This window comes from Pimephales promelas, chromosome 10 (genome assembly GCF_988280905.1).
Source record: "Pimephales promelas chromosome 10, fPimPro1.hap1.1, whole genome shotgun sequence".
Taxonomy (NCBI): Eukaryota; Metazoa; Chordata; class Actinopteri; order Cypriniformes; family Leuciscidae; genus Pimephales; species Pimephales promelas.
The window spans coordinates 31,409,692-31,429,769 of record NC_142778.1 but is presented as its reverse complement, the minus strand read 5'-3'; the positions used below and the strand labels follow the sequence as shown (position 1 = coordinate 31,429,769).

The window sequence follows — 20,078 nt, the reverse complement described above, 5'->3', positions numbered from 1 at the left end:
CAAGGAATGCTTAAAACATTTTGACCAGAGAAATTAGATTTAATTTTTGCGGTTCTCACTTTGAATTTGCAGAGTTGTTATCCAGTACGGTTCGCCCAGTTGTGTCCATTCTCTGAATGACAAGATGGTCTAGAACCATCTTCTTTTTCGCTCTTTCAATAATGTCTTCCTCCACAGTGCCTTTTGTGACCAGACGATAGATATTTACCTATGCAAAAAAGCCAAATACATTTCAATTACTGCTACTTCGCTCATTCAGCAATAAGGGAAGTTACACATTAAGTCAAAGGTTTGAGCTCTACTTACTTGCTTTTTCTGGCCAATCCTGTGGGCTCTGGCCTGGGCTTGAAGATCATTCTGTGGGTTCCAGTCCGAGTCAAAGATAACCACTGTGTCGGCAGAGGCCAGGTTAATCCCAAGCCCTCCAGCTCGGGTGGACAGCAGGAAACAAAAGTCCTGAAGACGACACAGATGGGCAGTGAGAACAAGTGCCAAATGCTTGTCTCTTTATATTTAATACGTATATATACCTCCTATTCTAAGTAGGGGGAATTCACTGATGGGCATCTAAACAACCTTTGGCTGTCTATGCAGTAGAAAGGTGATTTTTCTTTTCTTTTTTTAAAATCAGTGCTCCATGACTAGAGAAAACATCCAAAAAAAAAAAAAAAACAGTGGTGTTCTCTTTTGCCAAAAATATAGAAAAACTTCTACACCCATAACGCACTGCGCTTGATCCGACTGTCAATAAGCAGGGATACAAAAAAGCAAAAGAACAAGTAGTTTCAAGCAGTCAAAAGTCTTTTGTAGACTAATAAAAGGGATATACTGTATCTAGGTGCAGATAACACAAAGAAAGAGAACATTGTTCATTGTTCTCTGATCATTCAAACTGATTTACGAACCGATTTAGACAGATCTGCCAACTTTTTTAATAAGTCTTTGAACAGAATCGACTCAAAAGAGTGATTCATTTGTAAACCGAGCATCGTTCATGCCCATAAAAAGATAGAGTTGCATGTATTGCATTAAAATAAAGTAACGAGAAGAACGTCGCCCTACGTAAGAAAGTAAATGTAGCCTACTTTGTTACTACTATAGATGGTTACAACCATAGACAAAAAAGGTTACTACCCACCTCTGTTAGTGGTCACAACAATGCACTTTTTTTGTTGTTTGTCTTAGATCGCGCAGTAGGGGGTTTCATTCATGTTAGAGACCTTGTGTCTCAGGAAAATACAGAAAAATACACTGCTGCACGATCTGTCACAGTAGGCACGCCGTCAATTATGTTACATTGGAATTCTGCGAAAATATACGACATTTGAAAAAGCAATTTTATGATCAAATTTCGAACGCAGTTCGACTATTCGAAAATCCGACTCATCCCATTCGAAAATCCGAGTCAGCAGTTGCTGTGTGACGCGAGTTCGCTGCTGGCGTATCGTGACGAGCTGGACGCACACCTAGTGAAGGCTGTTAAAATCAATTCCCTATTTTAGTTTTCGAAATGTGTGTTGGTTGGTCCGATCGATTGTGCAATCGGTTTTCGAACGTAAATTGACAGCCCTAATAATCACATAAGGCCAGTACTTCCCATGGATCAAGCATTCCCAGAACAAGAAAAGTGCAATGTCAAGTGAGCTCTGACTGGAACATCACAACCCTAGCAAATGTATCCAGACAGTGAAGCTCTGCCCAAACATAACAAACAGGCATGCCACATTTTATATTCTTACCTCAGAGCCTTCTGCATTAAAGTGGTCCAGTGCTTGTTTTCGGATTTCTCCCTTGATGGAGCCGTCCAAACGCTGAACATTAGAGAAAACAAAGATACGCTTAATGAATGTCAAGCATGGCACTTTGACCAAACTTGGGCACCTCAGCTAGATAAGTTCCCATAAAATCCTAAAAACGCCCCGAGTCACCACGAAATTATGACGACAGATTTGCAAGACCAAAACAACATTGAGGTGCAAGCTGTGCTAATGCTCAAAGCTGCACCGATCAAAAAATAACTGGGGGGTAAAAATAGGCTTGGGGAACTTGCTGTCAAGGCAAACATACTGCAACCCTGACACATGATTCCTAAAGTCACCAGGGCCATACACACAACACTGAATGTCAATCGTCTTCATAGTTTACAAAAACATTAGATGGAAACCTGCACATTCTCATCTGAATAAGGACACTAGGGAAGGGTATTCGTATTATTCAATGTAATTGAGTACTCTGTAACGCACAAAAACAGGTACCATACTTTCCCCACAAAAATTGCATTGTTGAGAGAAAAACAATAACCCAGATAAGTCGCATCTGTGTTTTTTAGGCACATTTTATTTAAAAAAGTAAAAGTAAAATTAAATGCGTATGTGAAATTTGAAACCACTGAAAATGGTTTGAAACCAAAACGGTCTCTTATCACCTCATTGGCACAGATTTGCAATCAGAACAAGATTTAGGCACGTGGGTTGATATGGAAAATAATTTTTTCAGACACCAATTTGCACACAGCTTTTTACTAGTACACATCCTTCTAATAAGGGTCCACGTCTTTACTTTGAAGCTGTAACAGATAAACACTTTCATTCAGTTCATACCTGGAACGGATATCGTTTCATAGCCAGGTAATCAGCAAGGATGTCCAACATGCGGACCATCTGAGAGAAGATGAGCACGCGGTTGCCTCTCTCCCTCAGTCGTGTGAGAAGCTTGTCCAGGAGAACCAGTTTCCCGCTGCCACGCACCAAGGACTGAACAAATATCAAAAACATCCTGAAAATGACATTCTCCTATGAAAAATCCCATTGAATTCCAATCTAGGACAGTCATACCTGTAGGTGCTCTTCTACTTTATCATTCTCACCATCCTCTGGTTGTTTGATGAGGAAACCATGATTACAACACTTCTTCAGCTCCATGACGATGTTGAGAAAGCCAGAAGAGCTGCCTCTGGTGCCTTTGGACAAGGCTTTGAAGTTTCTTGTTAGTATCCATCTAAAAAAGTCAAACATTACATTAAGACTACAAGTGAACAATGATGAGATGAGCAGACGTTCTCTAAACACTTGCATTCCAACTGCGTGCCGTCTGAGACTGGAACCAAACTTTGGCTCAATCAAAGAGTTACTCGATTTAGAGAAAGCGCACAGCCTTGGAAAGAGGCATTAAATGGGATAAAACAGCGCTTACTTGTAGTACTGTTTTTGCTGGGCAGACATGTCGACTCTGAGGATTTGCTCCACTTTAGCCGGCAAGGATTTCTCCACGTCTTTCTTGACACGACGCAGTAGGAAAGGTTCCAGAACTTTATGTAGGCTCTGATAACCATTATCCCTGCCTTTACCATGCTCATCCTCAAAATCCTCCCAGGACTCAAACCTAAGTGGAGGCAAAGTCAAAATCAAGGGTTTTAAAGTTGATGCCAAATATTATGACCCCCTTCCTTAAATATAAAGACAGCTACATAAGTATATATTTAATAAGCAATTTATACTCTGTGAGCTTCTTAAATTGAAGAATGAATTCTTGAATTCTTAAAGTAAGATTTTTTCATGTTTTTTTTTAAAGAAGTCTCTTATGCTCACTAAGGCTATATTTCTTTGATCATTAATATAGTAAAAACAGTAATATTTTGAAATGATTACTGATGATTTAAAATCTCTAAAAAATATAATTTATCCCTCAACATTTTCAGCATCATGCAGACGTGTCGCATGATCCTTCAGAAATCATTCTAATATGCAGATGAGGAAAATGTTCATAAAAGAAGAGGGGAAAATGTATGACAAAGTTTAAAAGAACTGCATTTATTTGAAAAAGAAATCTTTTGTCACTTTTGATCAATTAAATGCATCCTTGCTGAACAGAACACTGAAATAATTAATTTCTTGAAAAGCATACAGTCCCCAGACTTTTGAATGGTAGTGTTAATATTAAATTTAGTTAATATTATATTATATATAAAATACTGAAAATATTTTTTCGTTTGTTTTTTTCTACCGAATATTAATTTTACATGTCTAAGCTAAGTAAACAGAAACGTATTCAAAGTCAAATTTATTTGTACTGCGCTTTCACAATATCCTTTTAAAACGGGTTAAAAAGACAAATATATTTATAAAAAATAAAATGTTAGATGAACATTTTAACACTGACGACAAAAAATTTTTTTCGGTACATACATTTTTGTAAAAATATTTTTCTTTTATCTTTTATTTTAGCGCTCTCTCAACAAATATAATTCTAAAACAATATGTTAAAAAAGACTAATAAATTTATTTTAAAAAAAAAAATGAACATTTTGATGGCCATAAAAAAATTATGTTTTTCAGTACTGTAGTGTATTTTTAGAAAATATTTTTAGTCAATTTAATATTCTTATATCATTTTTTCAACCCTAATATCTAAATAAATACACATATATTTGTACAGTGCTTTCACAATAAAAATTCATTCTAAAGCATTGTGTTAAAAAGAATTAATATTAATATTTTAAAAACTTTTAAGTTAATATTTTAACTTTTTGATAGCCGTTACATATATATCGTGATTAATCACATCCAAAATAAGAGTTTGTGTTTACATATATATCTGGGTGCACTGTGTATAATTACACATGTATATTTAGGAAAATTATTTAAATATAAAATATTCATATTTATATATAATATATATTGTATATAAATCTCTATACAGTATATACACATGAAAATATTTCTTAAATATATACAAGCATGTGTGTGTATTTATATTATACACAGTGCACCCACATATTATGTAAGCACAAACTTTATTTTGGATGTGATTAATCGCGATTAATCGTTTGACAGCTCTAATATATTTATCTATGTAATTATTTTCTGGTGGACTTCAAATGGCAAAAATGACTTTGTATTTTCAAACCCTGACTGTGAGTACCTACTTGTCAGGCATAAGAAAGTGCAGAAGGGACCACAGCTCTTTGAGTGAGTTCTGAAGTGGGGTCCCAGTAATGAGCAGCCTGTGATTGGACCGAAAGTCGATCAGAGTTTTATATAGCAGCGAGTCGTCATTCTTAAGCCGGTGAGCTTCATCAACTCCGAGGAAAGCCCAGTTTATATTCCCCAGCACTCCCTGCACACACAAACAATCCTTGACTCAGTAACGTGTAAATAATGAAGAACAACTCATTTCCATGAGACAGAGTCGGTTCAAAAGATTAAATCAAAGATTCCTATACCTTGTCCTTCAGTAGAATTTCATATGTGGTCAAAAGTGCATTGAACTTGATCCTTTTTGTCTGCTGGTGGATCCATTCGTAGTCCCGGATCTGGTCAAAAACAGAGCGTTACACGTCAAAATAGTTCTTTTTTTTCTCCGTGCACTTGAATTGTCTCAGCATGTGTGCTAGCTTACCGTCTTTCTACTTGTAACGTCTCCTAAGTACACCACTACGTTCATATCTGGAGCCCAAGTCTCAAACTCCCTCTGCCAGGAGGTAAGGGTTGACAGAGGCACCACCACGATGAAGGGACCATAAAGCTGGTGCTGATGAAATAGGTAGGACAGGAAGGAGATAGTCTGAATGGTCTTTCCCAGGCCCATTTCATCAGCCAAGATAACACTGTTACACCTACAAAACAAAACAGAAACCAGAGATGAAGACAACACAAATGTACAAGGACTCAACTATCCTTAAATGATCACAAACTAAAATGAAAGCAAGAGAACCATGTACTCTTGTTATTTTAAACTAAACTTGAACTATAAATTAAAAATTGAAATTTTAATTGAAATAAAGCTCAAATAAAATAAAATATCAGATGAAAACGTTAAACAAATTGGAAATGTTGTAACTAAGTACTATAATTGCCAACACTGAACTAAAAATCAATGAAGCTAAAGGGAAATATTTAGAAAAAAATATATAATAATAATTACTAAATATTTAAGTAAAAGTAAAACAGAAAATATAAAAAAAATAAAAGCCAATTAAAAATAAGCACTATAATAGTATAAATAAATACATTATAGTATACTAATATCTAAATTATAAACATATCAATAGTCCTAAAAACAGTGATAATAACCAGTAGGGTTGTCACGATTATTCTCTTTTCAACAATTCATTTCTTTAATCAATTAATACAAATATCAATATTAACCAATTACATTTTAATTAAATGAACCACAAAAACATTACGGTTAGCTTCAAGTATTTCTACAGTGTTAATATAACTTGTTATTTCAATGAGTAAACAGTCATAAAAAAGCACTTCTCGTCAACACTGTTGTTTAATTAATAATTAATAAAACACAACATTTATTAGGATTCATTTACAGTAATGTTTCTCAACTGATAGGTTGCGAACCAAAAGTGAGTCACTGAGTGTGTGGTCAAAGAAACAACAACAAAAAAAAACTGTCCCATCTGAATAGGGCTTTATACTGGTATTCATCAGTGTTAGTGATATTCTTACAATTTATGTGTGTGTTAAGTGGGATGGTACTTGTGTCCGTCAAGCATTTTTCAGAAATCCTAAACATTTGGATCGCAGCTTAATGACCATGGCCCAACCATTTAAGAACCACTGGTTTATACTAAAAATATCATTGTGACACAAATATAAAGCAACCAGCTGTACTTTGACATCCCTAATGCAAAGTATTAAATGCTCCAGTCTAAAAACTCCACATGTATGTTACATACCTGCACCAGGAGTGGGCGAGCCAGTTCACTCCATCTAACTGGTAATCTCTGAGTTCAAGGGTCTCATTTCCAATATAAGAAGGCTGCTTCTTCAAGGGCTGAAATCTTGGCCTCTGTTTCAACACCTTCCATTTGAGCAAACAAAGATGACAGGGTTCACATAACTATAACACAGCGTGGCGATGCATCACCCTTTTTCCTAAACACACTCTCATTCTCACCTTGCAGTCTTTGGAAGGGATTGTCTTGCAAGCATTTCTGTGTAGGAAACTATCAACACAGGCTTCGAATTTCTTTTTGATTAATCCGCCATCCTCCCATGTGCACTCTGCATACGGCAGCCCCATCCACTTACACAGGTACTCTGGCTCAGTGGAAGAGGTTTTATGGGCTGTTGCAAAATATAAGAAATTATATGAGTAGTAAACATCTCCTTTGGCCAAGTAAATAAGAAATAGTGCACACAAAAGCAGTGAACTTACAAGGTAAATCTGAATGAGCTTGTGATTTCCCTGTTCTTGTTGCTGATTAAAAAGAGAAAAAGAAAATGAGTCAGAGATCATAACAGGCAAAAAGCAACCACTATCAGTCAAAACTTACATTAAAATGATCAAAAGCAATATTAAATAAATTAATGTTACAGATTTTGCTATTCTTTTAAACTTTCTATTCAAAGAATCCTAAAATATATCAAATAAAATAATTATAATGTTTCTTGAGCAGCAAATCAGCATATTAGAATGATTTCTGAAGAATCACGTGACACTGAAGACTGGAGTAATGAAGCTGAAAATTCAGCTTTGATCACAGGAATAAATTACGTTTTTAAAATTAATAAAATTTGAATAAATTTGCTAAACATACAGTTTTAACTGCATTTTTAATCAACTAAATACATCCATGGTGAGAATCAGAGACTTGTCTCATTATAGTTGGCATTGACAGAAGTTGCAATGTTTTTTTCTTCCCTATTTTGACACATCCGAGTAAAACGAAGAAGAAAAAAAAATATAGGACAGGACTTGATTGTGTCCATTGTGAATTGATTGGATGGTGGTTTATTACTGCTGTGATTTCATGTGATTGACAGCCTTTCCACCAGTAAACATTTTTTGTAAACCATTTTTCATCAAGTTATTTTTATTTAATATTATGGGGGCACATGAATTTAAAAATAATAATGACCACATGTGCATAGATAAATTATTAATAAGAAACACTATTATGCAATATTCCACAGAATTGGCCATTTTGACTTACCGATCACTCTCTCTAATATCTGGAATTGCTTGCTCAGGTCATTGGTTAGCTCTTGCTGGCAATTGTAATATTCTAAATCTTCCAGTGATGCTTTGTTCAACCTAAAAAAAAAACATAATATTGTAATATACACATTTGCTGTCAGAATCTTGTGTGTAAAAATGGCACTCATGCTTTAAAATGCCAGTTTCTTCTAGAGATGATATAAAAATGGAAAGATGTCATCTGTGTGAGAACTAACCAAGCGTTAAGCTCATCGTTTTTCTTCTTGAAGTTTTCCAGCTTCTTGATCCCTTTGACTTTCTGCTGAGTGAGGGAGTCCACGCTCTCCCAGGTGTTGTGGATGTAGGACCAGCCTTTCCACTTGATGAGGAACTGAGTTTCCCCTTCCTCTTTCTCAGGGTCAAAGTCTGCTCCAGGGTTCCCATTTTCCTCAATGGCATAGAGGGTTGTGCAAGCTCCAGTGGCTGTTACCGAGGATGAGAAAAGAGTAAAGGGCTTTAATAAATAAGCACAACTGCTGTGCATATCACTGAATATTAAGTGGGAAGAGAAAACCCTAAGGTCTTTACCTCCTTTCTTGCCAATCCTGGTTTCAAGGACCTTCTCGATGGTCTCACTGTCGTCATCCTGTTGCTCCTCGGCTCCATCCATTTCGATAAGGTCATCAGAGTCCGTCTCGAAATCATTCTGGTCCTCCTTGTAACTGCGACATATGCTTCATCATTAGTATTTGACTACGTCATTTTAAACAAGTTATTCGAAATTAAAACGTAATTGATAATGACAATTACAAATATGAATATCAAGGGGAAAAATTCATGGTAGTTGAATTTTTTTTTTTAAACTACCATGAATTTTTCCCCTTGATATTCCTATTTGTAATTGTTGTGGATGTAGGACCAGCCTTTCCACTTGATGAGGAACTGAGGTAATGTGAGGTAAAAGTTAGGTTTCTGTTAAAAATCATATTTAATACATCAGGCTTTTATGCTCCATTTAGTATATGATACAGGAGAATATGGAGCTCATACTCAAGAAAAAAAAGCTACATTTTATTCAAAATATTTTGTGAGGTAAAAGTTAGGTTTCTGTTAAATATCATATTTAATACATCAGGCTTTTATGCTCTATTTAGTATATGATACGGGAGAATATGGAGCTCATACTCAAAAAAATTTTATTCAAATTTATTCAATATTACTCAATTTTATTCAAAATATTTCATAAATAAAATGCATTTCACTCTGTGTTAGAAAGCTGATATTTAAAAACTAGTTTTCTGATCAAAGCTCTGAAGTTTTTATTGTGTGATGATTGAGAGATGTAAACATAAAAGTTCCTCAAAAGCCTGATGAATCATATTTGATTCATTTTGACATGACTTTTCCCAAAAAAAAAAAAACAATGTATGCATGTATAATCGGGTAAATCCATGTTGCTTCAGTCCAGTGCCTGTTCATCTTTAAATGTGGCTAAAAATATATTCTTACATTTACTGTGTAAAAATCAGTAAAAATTTGACGGCCTTAGAAATATGATACAGAAGGCTTTACATGAGTGCTTACATCTTAATTATTATTTTCAAAAATATTTATAAAGGGGAAAAAATATGGAAAAGTATTTTTACCCCCACTACCTCAAAAAATACAAATATACTGTATATGCGTTTTAAATGTATTTTTTATTAAATCTGACAAAATGATGGCATCTCCCATCCATGCGATATTATTATGGTAAATGTTATATATAAATCGCAAATTTTTTCACAAATTTTGGGAAATTACCGCCACAAAATCAGTCATTTTGATCGCAAAAATCACACAAAAAAATCGTGAAATCCTGGAGGGACTGACATATGCTCCTTGACAAGAACACTCCATACCTGACTTTAGTTGCTGCTCGCCGCCTTGTTTGTCTTTTTGGGGTATCCTCCTCTTCGTCATCATCATCATCGTCATCATCGTCGTCATCATCATCATCCTCCTCTGAGGATTCCTGCTTCCTCTGTTTCCGTCCCTTTTGCGACTGTTGCTTGCCAGAAGATGATTTGGTCTGTGGTCTGGGAAGGGAAGAGCACACACACACACACTTACATAAACATTCAGCATTACTAGGCTTTTTGCCTTTCGTTCTGCATCCCTGGTGTGTTTGCTAGTGTAGCGATTCATTTTCACGCCTACCAGCCTGACTCATGAGCCAATAGCCTTGAGACAGCTGTCCGACAATATAAGCAGTTCTTAAGGCTCATATATTATACGCATTAATCAATTATATTACTCCTCATCCCAGGCATAGGATACAAGCTTTAAGTATCCTAAATTGTTAGAGCAACAATCATATCAGTGCAAACATAGTTATAAATGAGCCCATGTATCATCATTTTTATTTAATAAAGACAGCTCAGTTGATAATTCACGATGCGCTGTCTGAAGGCCAGGCTTCGCTACACTCTTACCTTCTAGCAGGGAGTCGTCTGGATCTAACTTTTTTCTCTTCCTGCTCACTCTCTGAACTGCTGGCCTCTTCCTCAACATCCTCTTCGTCATTTGAGTCATCATCTTTCCAGGTATTTCTTTCAACACAGAAATACCACAGGTTCATCTATCGGACCTCTAATAGCTTCAACTGCTACCCGAATGTAAAGCTGCAAGCCACTTATAGAGGGTTTTCGCGACGCGTCATCAATCCGGAAGTCGACCATTTTGGAGGCACTGAAGATAAACAATGCCATTCAACTGAACGGACTCGCAAATTTGGCTGATTATTTCTGCTGAAAAATGATTGAGTTTTGGTCTGTACTAAGCGGTCACATCGGGAAAAAAACGTTTCCTGTTCTATAGACTGACAAAATTTTAAGAGAGGAGGGCAAAAAAACAATGAAATAAATGTTTGTGGTATTAACTATGGCTACATTCACACTGTCAGTCCAAATCCAATTTTCTTTGTATCCGATTGGAATCTGATTTCAAAATATGTTTCAGAAATAATACTTTTATGCTCGTCTGGCACTTTGCAACAACAGCATTGTTTCGGTAGCGAATTACAGCATGTTTCCTCTTACAACATCTGGCGTTTACATTTTACATGGCGTGAGAGTCACATACCACCCAAAATACGATCATTCAGACTGAATCCGATGTCCTGATATGTGAATAGGATTTCAAAACACATATGGATGTGGCTTGAAATGTGCTTTTTTGGACTGACAATCTGAATGTAGCCTATGTCGGGATAAGAAATAGAAGGAAGAATTGTAGTACGGGCTAGAGAAGCAAGCTCGTTCGGACATTAACCACATATTAACTTTATTTAGTCAAAATTTTGCGCTCTCTCCTGCTTACTAAGTCCTTCTCTATATGATTTCACACCTACCACATGTTTTTCTGTTTTTTTTTTTTCAGTAGTACATAAACAGTGCAATCCATGCTGTTGTTTACATCCGAGTGCCTCCATAATGGCCGTGCATCCGGGTTACCGCCCAGAACGTGACGTTGGTGAAAACCCTCTATTAGTTCCACTGATAACCCACCGCACAGGCAAGTTAACATGCTAGGAGGGATTCTTCAGTCCATATACACTAGCATTTAAAAGATTTGGTTATGCTTTTGAAATCTCCAATGCTCACCAATACTAGGGCTATCAATGTAATCGTATCCAAAATAAAAGTTTGTGTTTTCATAATATATGTGGATGCACTGTGTATAATTATTTTGTACGTGTGTGTGTATATATATATATATATGCACACACATGCATGTATATTTAAGAAAAAATATTATTTATATATAAAATATTTATATATAAATCTATACAGTATATTCTTGAAAATATTTCTTAAATATATACAAACATATGTGTGTATTCATATATACAAAATAATTATACACAGTGCACCCACATACATTATGTAAACACAAACTTTTATTTTGGATGCGATTAATCGCGATTAATTGTTTGACAGCCCTAACCAATACTGCATTTGTTTGGTCAAAAATACAGCAAAATTGTGAAAAATATTACAATTTAAAATAACTTTTTTATTTTAATCTTTTTTTAATTGTAATTTCGGTGATGAAAAACCTGTATTACTGTATTAATTCAGTGTTACATGATACTTTATCAATTATTTTAATAAGCTGCTTTGGTGCTTTAGTATTAAAGTTGAAAACAGGTGTGCTTTTTTTCGCTCTCATGATTCTTTGATGCATATAATGAATTTATTTGAAATATAAATTTTGTAACATTACAACATCTTCACTGTCATTTCTGATCAATTTAATGCATGAATGAAAGTATTAAAGTAAAAAAAACTATTTTGAATGGTACCGTACTCAGAACTAATGTGTTGCATTTTTTAATAAACTTTTTATTATTATTAAAAGTTTATATTTACAGGTCTTTTGTAATTTATATACTTGTTATTAGCCAAGCTTAAAATGTATGAGTGGCATTGCACTATATAACAAAATCTCTTAATAATAATCTCAAATGCTTTCGAATATGAACAACGCAAAATGAATATAAACATTGAGCTTAAAATACATTTACATGCATAACTATGGATGAATCTAAATGCTGCATACTGTATGCTTAATATGGAAACAAATATGAGAACAGAAAAAAACAGCAAATCATATATTTTTAAGTAAATTATGGAAAAAGGTGAATGGGAGACCTAATTTAATACTTTTAGTACACTTACTCTTTCTTTTTCTGCCGTGGGCTTTTTCTTTTGGGACTTTCCCCCTCTGAATCACTGCTGCCCTAGAAACCCATGAAAATCCACTTTGAATATATGACACTAGATTAAAAAAGCATGAAAATGTCATGTTTCAGATTCATCAAGGTAACAAACCTTTCAACACACAGGGCATGTTTACACTACTTGGGCTGCCAAGCCTGATCAGTTCTGAGTCCAAGGCCAGACATAAATATTTATGCTTTAGTAAGTATCTATGTCGATGATTACTTTGGTCCAAGAAGCAGAACACGTTGCAAATGTCAACTGAGAATGTGACAGAATGCATGTGACCACTAGGGGTCAGTGTTGAATTAGTTTTTCGTGCACAGCCAGCCTACCTCAGCTCCAATGTTGAGGCGCGCAGGCTCTTGTCTGCTGCGACTGGATCTTCTAACACCGTAAATATCTGGATGTTCCTCCCACATCTATGATAATTAGGAATACAGTTCATTTTAAATGATTAAGTAATTAATCACCAGCTAAATTAAATCAAATGGGAATAATTCAGGATTCCTTAATGTTCAGACTGGCCTATTTTTGTACCTTCTTCACGTCGGCCAGGTTGTCTTTTTTCCTGACTGGTTTGTCTTTGACCTGTGTTGAGTTCTGGCGGGATTTGGACCCAGTGGATTCACTCCCTGACTCAAAGTGGCTCTCGGAATCGGAGGTGCTGTTGGACTCGGAACGCCGGGAACGAGCTCTATCGCTTCCCTGCTCGCTCTCCGACTGACTCCCAGACTCTGATCCAGAGCGGTTAGATTCCTCTGATGCTGAATTGCTATAACATTAAAGATGTTCATGTTGAGAAACAATGAAAACATATCAAGTGGTTCTGAACAGTACAGCAGAAATCATATTCATAGATTTAATCTGGAATCTCAAAACATAATTATTGCAACAACAAAATCTCATTTCATGAATTGTCAATAAGTTTGCAAATAGTTAAGTTGGCTTGTGACTAATTTGAACTTTACACTACTTCAAACTAATTTAAACTTCAAACCACTTTAAAATTCAAAGTAATTTAAACTTTAGACTAATTTAAACTACTTTAAATTTCAAACTAATTTAAACTTTAGACTAATTCAAACTTTAAACTACCTCAAGCTAATTTAAACTTAAAACTACTTTAAAATACAAACTAATTTAAACTTCAAATTACTTTAAAATTCAAACTAATTTAAACTATTTTAAATTTCAAACTAATTTAAACTTCTACAAACTTTAAGTCAATTAAAGTTTGTCTCGACAAACCTTTTCTAGTTTTTATTTTAACCTCATTTCAACTTATTTCCTATTTCTAAATCGCTTAATTATCTTACTTAAACATCTGGCTTTTCACAAAAAAAAAAATTGAAGTGTAATCCAATTATTTCAGTCCAACAACGAAAAGCCAAGTCCTGTAGGCCTAACTGAAACATCTTAAACCATCTGTCTTTGTAAATAATGTTTTTTGGAATTGGATTTGGAAACTGGGGAAAAGAAGCATGGGAACCATTTCTGTAATTAGCTGGAATTAACATCACTTGTTTTTTAAAATATATGTATGCAGCAACACTTTACAAAAAAGTTATCATTTTACACATTAGCATTAGAGCATGAATTAACAATGACCAATATATTTGTCAGTTTATTCTGTTAATGTTTGTTGTTAAATTATTTGTTCATGCATTAATGTTTACCAATCCGACTTTTGATTTTAAAATTGTATTGGTAAATGTTAATACTGTAGAAATATTGTTCATGGTTAATGGTAACTAATGAAACCTTATTGTAAAGTTTTACCATAGAAGCTTTTTTAATGACAAACAGAGCAGACAACACCTGTAGAATTTAAAGATTCGTTTAATTTTTCAAGTGTGATGAGGCATTTGCATACAAACGGGTATACTAAATTTTAAATAAATTAAAATCGCCATTTCAAAATAACCTTTATGAAATGTGAAAGTATATATTGCATCATCTTGCAGGTCATTTTGTGTCTGACCACTTCTGCTCTCCTTTGAGTCTAAAATTAAACGCAACGAGTTCTGCCTGAAATAAGCCCATCCCCTCTTACTATGAAAGTACTTCTCAAAATAGAGCATTTACATCTTCCTTACAAGGTTAAATATCATCTAAAGACACTATAATGTGAAATCTACTTTATTCTGCCTTAACAAAGTGAAACCTCATGTGAAAGTGTCACAATAATACTTATTTAATTTGCCACGATGGCTTTTATGGGAAACTATAATGCAGATCTGAACGCGAGCACTACATTGAGTGCTTTGATGGAATGCGCTGCTAGAAACAACAACCCCCATCATGTCATGTGCTCGAGGAGCGAAACAGCTGCTGACAAGCAGCCTTACCAGCCAGACTGTCCTTATATGGCTAATGACGTCATATCTGGGCGGACCTAACCTCTCAACTGAATTCTCATTGGTTGCCTATTGCTAGCCAAGTGAAGGACCAATGAAAACTCAGCATGAAATCACGACCTCCACAAGACTTCCTGCTTCCGCTTCCTGTAGTTCCCAGACGCTTTTATGTAATGCAGCAACTAATACAAGCTATGCAGCACAAAGCAAGAGCCATTTTGTGACTTTGAGGGCTTTCAGCCATTTAATGAAACCTGTCTCATACTGTGATGAAACAAAACAGTGCTTTTTATGCGGCACTGAGCCATATGAACACCTCAAATAAAGTATATTGACTATAATATAGGAAAAAATATCACAATTGGTATCCTTTTCAGCTCTTGCTTCTTTAGCAATATTTAGAAAATGGCTGCCACAGCTAAACAACAGTGAAGACATGTTATTGAAGATAATGACTCGATTTAGTCTCTCACGAGCATCTGAAATTATTTGTAACCTGTAAAAGTTAGCATACATGTTCATTTGCAAATTCATGATCACATATACAATATTACATGAAACTGCTGTGTGTAATTGTAAAATGATAACATACATTTGAGAGGGGTTTTCGATTTAGACACTGGTGTCTGGAACATATGCAGGGGCTTCAAAGCCGTCTCATCAATTCAGAGGGAAATTCTTGACAAACAACCACGAAAATAATGACAGACCCAGTCATAAACACTAAACACAACATCAACACATCATGTGCTATTGATTTGTTTGTTTTTTAAGGCTGATATGATGACCACTTTTTAACAGGGTAAAAGCCCCACTGTTGATGTCCTGCTAAAAGTGAAAATATATAGGGTACTTTAAAACTACATTAAAGCTGTGTGGGCCATGTTCAACAATATACTTTTAATGACAATTGATATTAAAGCAATGTGAATGTCAAATATTGATTACAATGTCTACACATTTTGTGAGGCTTTGAAACTGAATAGTGATCATTAAATCTTCCATGTTGTGTTCAATTGTTTTCCTTGATATTTCCCTGGATAAACAAACCATGAACATTTGAAAAATGGCTATGTCCTTTCAATGTCCCCCAATCATTTTGTAATATTTTAAGGAATTGTTAGCCGAAATTATACAATAGGTACACTTTTGAAAAAATAAAAATAAACGAATATGAACGAATATACGGATATGAACCCAATAACATTTGCAACTCATTAGTTCCAGTTTTCATATGGAAATAGAAGTAACTGAGTGAATTAAATAACCATAATAATTTGCTTTGCATTTTCCAATCTTGGTTTGTTGGATAGATGTTATAATGGAACTAGTGCGGTCAAATCGACTAATTGCATCTAACATTAAAATTTCTGCATTTAGTTAAATAATTAAATGCAGAAACATTAAATAATATATGTGTGTATACATTTGTACACGTGTATACAATTCTAACATTAAATAATATATGTGTGTATACATTTTATTAATAATACATATATATATATATATATATATATATATATATATACACACACACTATACACACACACATTATGTAAACAAAAACTTATTTTAGATGTGATTAATTGATTTGACAGCACTAAATGGAACATGTGGAAAACACAAGTTAAAAAAATATATAAAAATGAAATACATTTTCAAGAAGTGTGAGTTTTGAAATACATAATTGAGTGCTGAGCCAATACTGTATTAATATATACTGTATTGAGGTAATATACCCCATGTCATTAGGAAATTATAAATGTTTGTCAAACAATTAAGACCCTTAAAGCATAGGACACAGATTTTAATTCACACGTCTGACCCCCAAATACGTCTCATTTAAAATCAGAAACCACTATTTTCTTTAATAAAACATTTAAACACATTAAAGTGATTATAAATTTCTGTATTAAGCAACAAAAAACACTTGTACATTAAATAAACAAAAACAATAGTTGTGTTGCTATTAATAATGAAACAAAGACAATAATTCAAATTATGAACATACAAATGTAAAATAATACTCTTCCCTTTGAACAAAATTAAATTGCTTCAAACAATGTATTTGTGTGAAATTAATTTCATTAAAATATTTCAGGAAATCCGATTGAACAGGTTCTGCATACAATAACTGCAACATCAATTTGCATCTATCAAATCAAATCCTAAACTGCCATGTAATGTTAAGTTAAAAATGTTTTAAAATGTCATTAACCTTACATAATGGTGCAATGCAGCACGTACTACAAATCAGACAAGGTCATTTAACAATATCACTTTAAAAATGAAAACATTATCACTTTAATCACTGCTCAAGACTGTACAAAACACTGCATCTTGAGTATAAATTTTGCTAAAGGCCCATAGGCCTTGAATTCACTTTTAGAAATACTAGCAAAATCAGGGTGTGGCAATACATCTATCCCAAGGTCAATGATATGAAACACATTTAAATCTACATACATTGTGGTTTAGACTTTTGCACAGGTGATCAACCATGCTTGTAAAGGTAAACAATCAAGACATGTTAAGAAAAGAGAGGAAAAATATGAAAAGATCGTACCTGGAAGCATTGCTTTGAGTTGAGCCTTCATCCTGCTTTTTACTCTTACTCTTCATCATGATTTTGTCTTGGGATTTGTTAATGATGATCTTTTGTCCAGGTATTAACTGTCAAAAGTTTAAAGCTGGATGAACCATCAAACGGAAAAAAAAAAAAAGTCTGTTGCGATACATGGAAAAAGTTGGACTCGGGAAATTGAAAATAAATAAATATTTATACTATTTCTAAAGTTAAAAGGCATCGGAATTGAAATGACACCTGCTCGACTCTATTCGATGTCAAATATCCATGTGTCGATGGCATTTCAAGGCAATACATTCACAGAGCCACATGCATAAATTCTTACTGCGTCATCAGACAAAGGACGATTAAAACAGCGATGAAAGCAAATAAATTCATTAATAGAAAAGAAACGATGTAAACATACCTATTGCATTGACAGGAGGAGGATTGTAGTAGTACATTCACATCTGACAAAATATCCGATTTGTTACTTCGGCCATAACAATAAAAAAAAAAATCAAAAAGAGTCCAGGATTGAGATTAAAATAATCGGAAAGATATTCGAAAAGAAAAATAATAGCAGTAATCCACCGATGGCTATTTGAATGGAGAGAGAGAGAGAGAGGGAGAGAGAGAGTATGAGAAGAGCCCAGCAGAGCGCACTAAAAATGGAGGACCGCCATGGCTGCCAGTGCAAGGCAGGGAAAACAACGACTGGCCACTCTACGCACACACCACAGCGTTTTTCGACGAAACAAAGTCACAAAACGTACGCCTTAACGTCTTTAAGGTCCAAAACGTACTAAAACGAAGGAATTCGAGCGATTGCGGTGCCCCTAGAGGCACTCAAAGTTCACCAAAGTTGAGATACAAGTGCTATCGAGAGCCCTACGAGGCTCAACGCTCTCCCCTTCCCAAGGTTCATCCGCCATCTAACGCTCCTTCCCAGCTCTGAGAGCTTAGCCTTTGATTGACGTTCTCTCCATTTACACAGGGCTCAGGTGATGCACGAAAGACCCACCCCTTTTTATTTTAAATAAAAACTATCTGTTTTACAGATTAATTAAAACCTCAAGTTAGTGCTAACCTAAAAGTACAGTAGTGGAACGACTTATCAGTTGTTACAAATGGCAGGACATATCTTGATGTTAATAGTTTTATTTCTGTAAGGCTTCACTTCCTGCATAGACAGGAAATGAGACAAGAGACTGCCATTTTGCAGTGAGTGCTGGACTACACTGGACACCATTTTAGACAATTTCATTTTAACCCTTTTACACCTGCTGTGTATTTGTAATGTACTTTGCAAAAGTGATATTTGTAAGAGGGTGGTTGCGTGAATCAAGCTCGCAGGCTGGCAAGTGCGTGATTTTAATTCAACAGGAAATTTGAGGGTGTATCCTTGAATGGAATAGATAAAACTTGAAAATTATTTGCGAAAATTATGGAATGCAACTAAATTAATGTAGCAAAAAATAAAAAAAATAAAAAACAAGCCCCAAAAAAAATTGAGGGCAGTTAAAGACATAACTCTTTAAAAATTGAAGAGATCACCTAGCTTGTTAGTAAACAAATCATAGTTCGTAAGTAAATAACATTTTTCTTTTCTTTTCTTTTTTTTTAAGAAAAGTTGAACCTGAAAAAGCTGTGTTGGACGCTTGGACGTAAACCACAAAACAAATATTTTGCGAAACGTCATTCTTATTTTCCATCCAATAAGAGCAACTCGATACTGTTCAATCACGAAACTTTTTTATTTATATTGTAAAAAGGCAAAAAAAAAAAGCATAATTAAATTTTGAAATACAAGCATTTCATCAAAACAACAATGCAGTAAAATGACATAATACATACATTTGTAAAGCACATTTGCGAATTAATTAAAACATAGCAAATCACAAAACAAAATGTCTCTTTTTTTCCAAATCCAAAAGCAAAATATGAGCCGCCATCTTCATTAAGCTGTAGTCTCCACTTGACTGTCCAGAATTGGTTCTTAATAAAATAAAAAAGGAGAAGGAAAAAAATGTAAACCCCAAATGTTTTTTTTTAAAGCGATGACAGCTTTTCATAAAAACGGTAACGTACAGCTATGGTGTAGCTATGAACATGAAATCAGAATCCTGTTTTAAATGGTTCTCTAACTAGCGACAATGGTCAATCTCAACAAGGTAGCTTCAAATGGTCAATTAGGACAACCTCAACATGAACATGCACAACTTGTCCATATAATAATAGCAGCATAACAACAACAAAATGCATTGTTATTCATTTATTGATGATAAAATGCTAACAGAAGACTGCTATGTAGTTGCCTTGCCACATATGCGTTTGTATGATTTCTTTATATTCATCTACAAATGTAATGTACAAGTGCAAGAAACTATTTCACACAAAATTCGGCAAGTGTTAATCACAAAACACTACAAAAACCTTTACTTTCAACTATCA

General features: G+C 34.5%; 1 protein-coding gene across 4 annotated transcripts in view; it reads right to left on the bottom strand.

Moving 5' to 3' along the window:
• chd2 (chromodomain helicase DNA binding protein 2) overlaps nt 1-19,097 on the bottom strand; it is a 28,923-nt gene extending 9,826 nt beyond the window's left edge. Inside the window, exons 1-22 of one of the 4 annotated variants that reach the window (XM_039684073.2) lie at nt 18,052-19,097; nt 17,625-17,748; nt 13,239-13,473; nt 13,034-13,120; nt 12,657-12,718; nt 10,410-10,526; nt 9,837-10,013; nt 8,524-8,657; nt 8,193-8,418; nt 7,952-8,052; nt 7,174-7,215; nt 6,913-7,082; nt 6,692-6,816; nt 5,398-5,614; nt 5,222-5,311; nt 4,925-5,115; nt 3,193-3,381; nt 2,835-2,997; nt 2,601-2,753; nt 1,740-1,811; nt 307-456; nt 60-208 (exon numbers count right to left, since the gene is read on the bottom strand). In XM_039684073.2, coding sequence (XP_039540007.2) covers nt 60-208; nt 307-456; nt 1,740-1,811; nt 2,601-2,753; nt 2,835-2,997; nt 3,193-3,381; nt 4,925-5,115; nt 5,222-5,311; nt 5,398-5,614; nt 6,692-6,816; nt 6,913-7,082; nt 7,174-7,215; nt 7,952-8,052; nt 8,193-8,418; nt 8,524-8,657; nt 9,837-10,013; nt 10,410-10,526; nt 12,657-12,718; nt 13,034-13,120; nt 13,239-13,473; nt 17,625-17,683 — 2,909 coding nt within the window. In that variant the 5' untranslated portion in view covers nt 17,684-17,748; nt 18,052-19,097. Of the gene's footprint in view, nt 1-59; nt 209-306; nt 457-1,739; nt 1,812-2,600; nt 2,754-2,834; nt 2,998-3,192; nt 3,382-4,924; nt 5,116-5,221; nt 5,312-5,397; nt 5,615-6,691; nt 6,817-6,912; nt 7,083-7,173; nt 7,216-7,951; nt 8,053-8,192; nt 8,419-8,523; nt 8,658-9,836; nt 10,014-10,409; nt 10,527-12,656; nt 12,719-13,033; nt 13,121-13,238; nt 13,474-15,650; nt 15,737-17,624; nt 17,749-18,051 lie in introns of those variants that run through there. The other 3 variants (XM_039684072.2, XM_039684075.2, XM_039684074.2) reach the window with 3 other exon arrangements.
• Nucleotides 19,098-20,078: the final 981 nt, after the last annotated feature.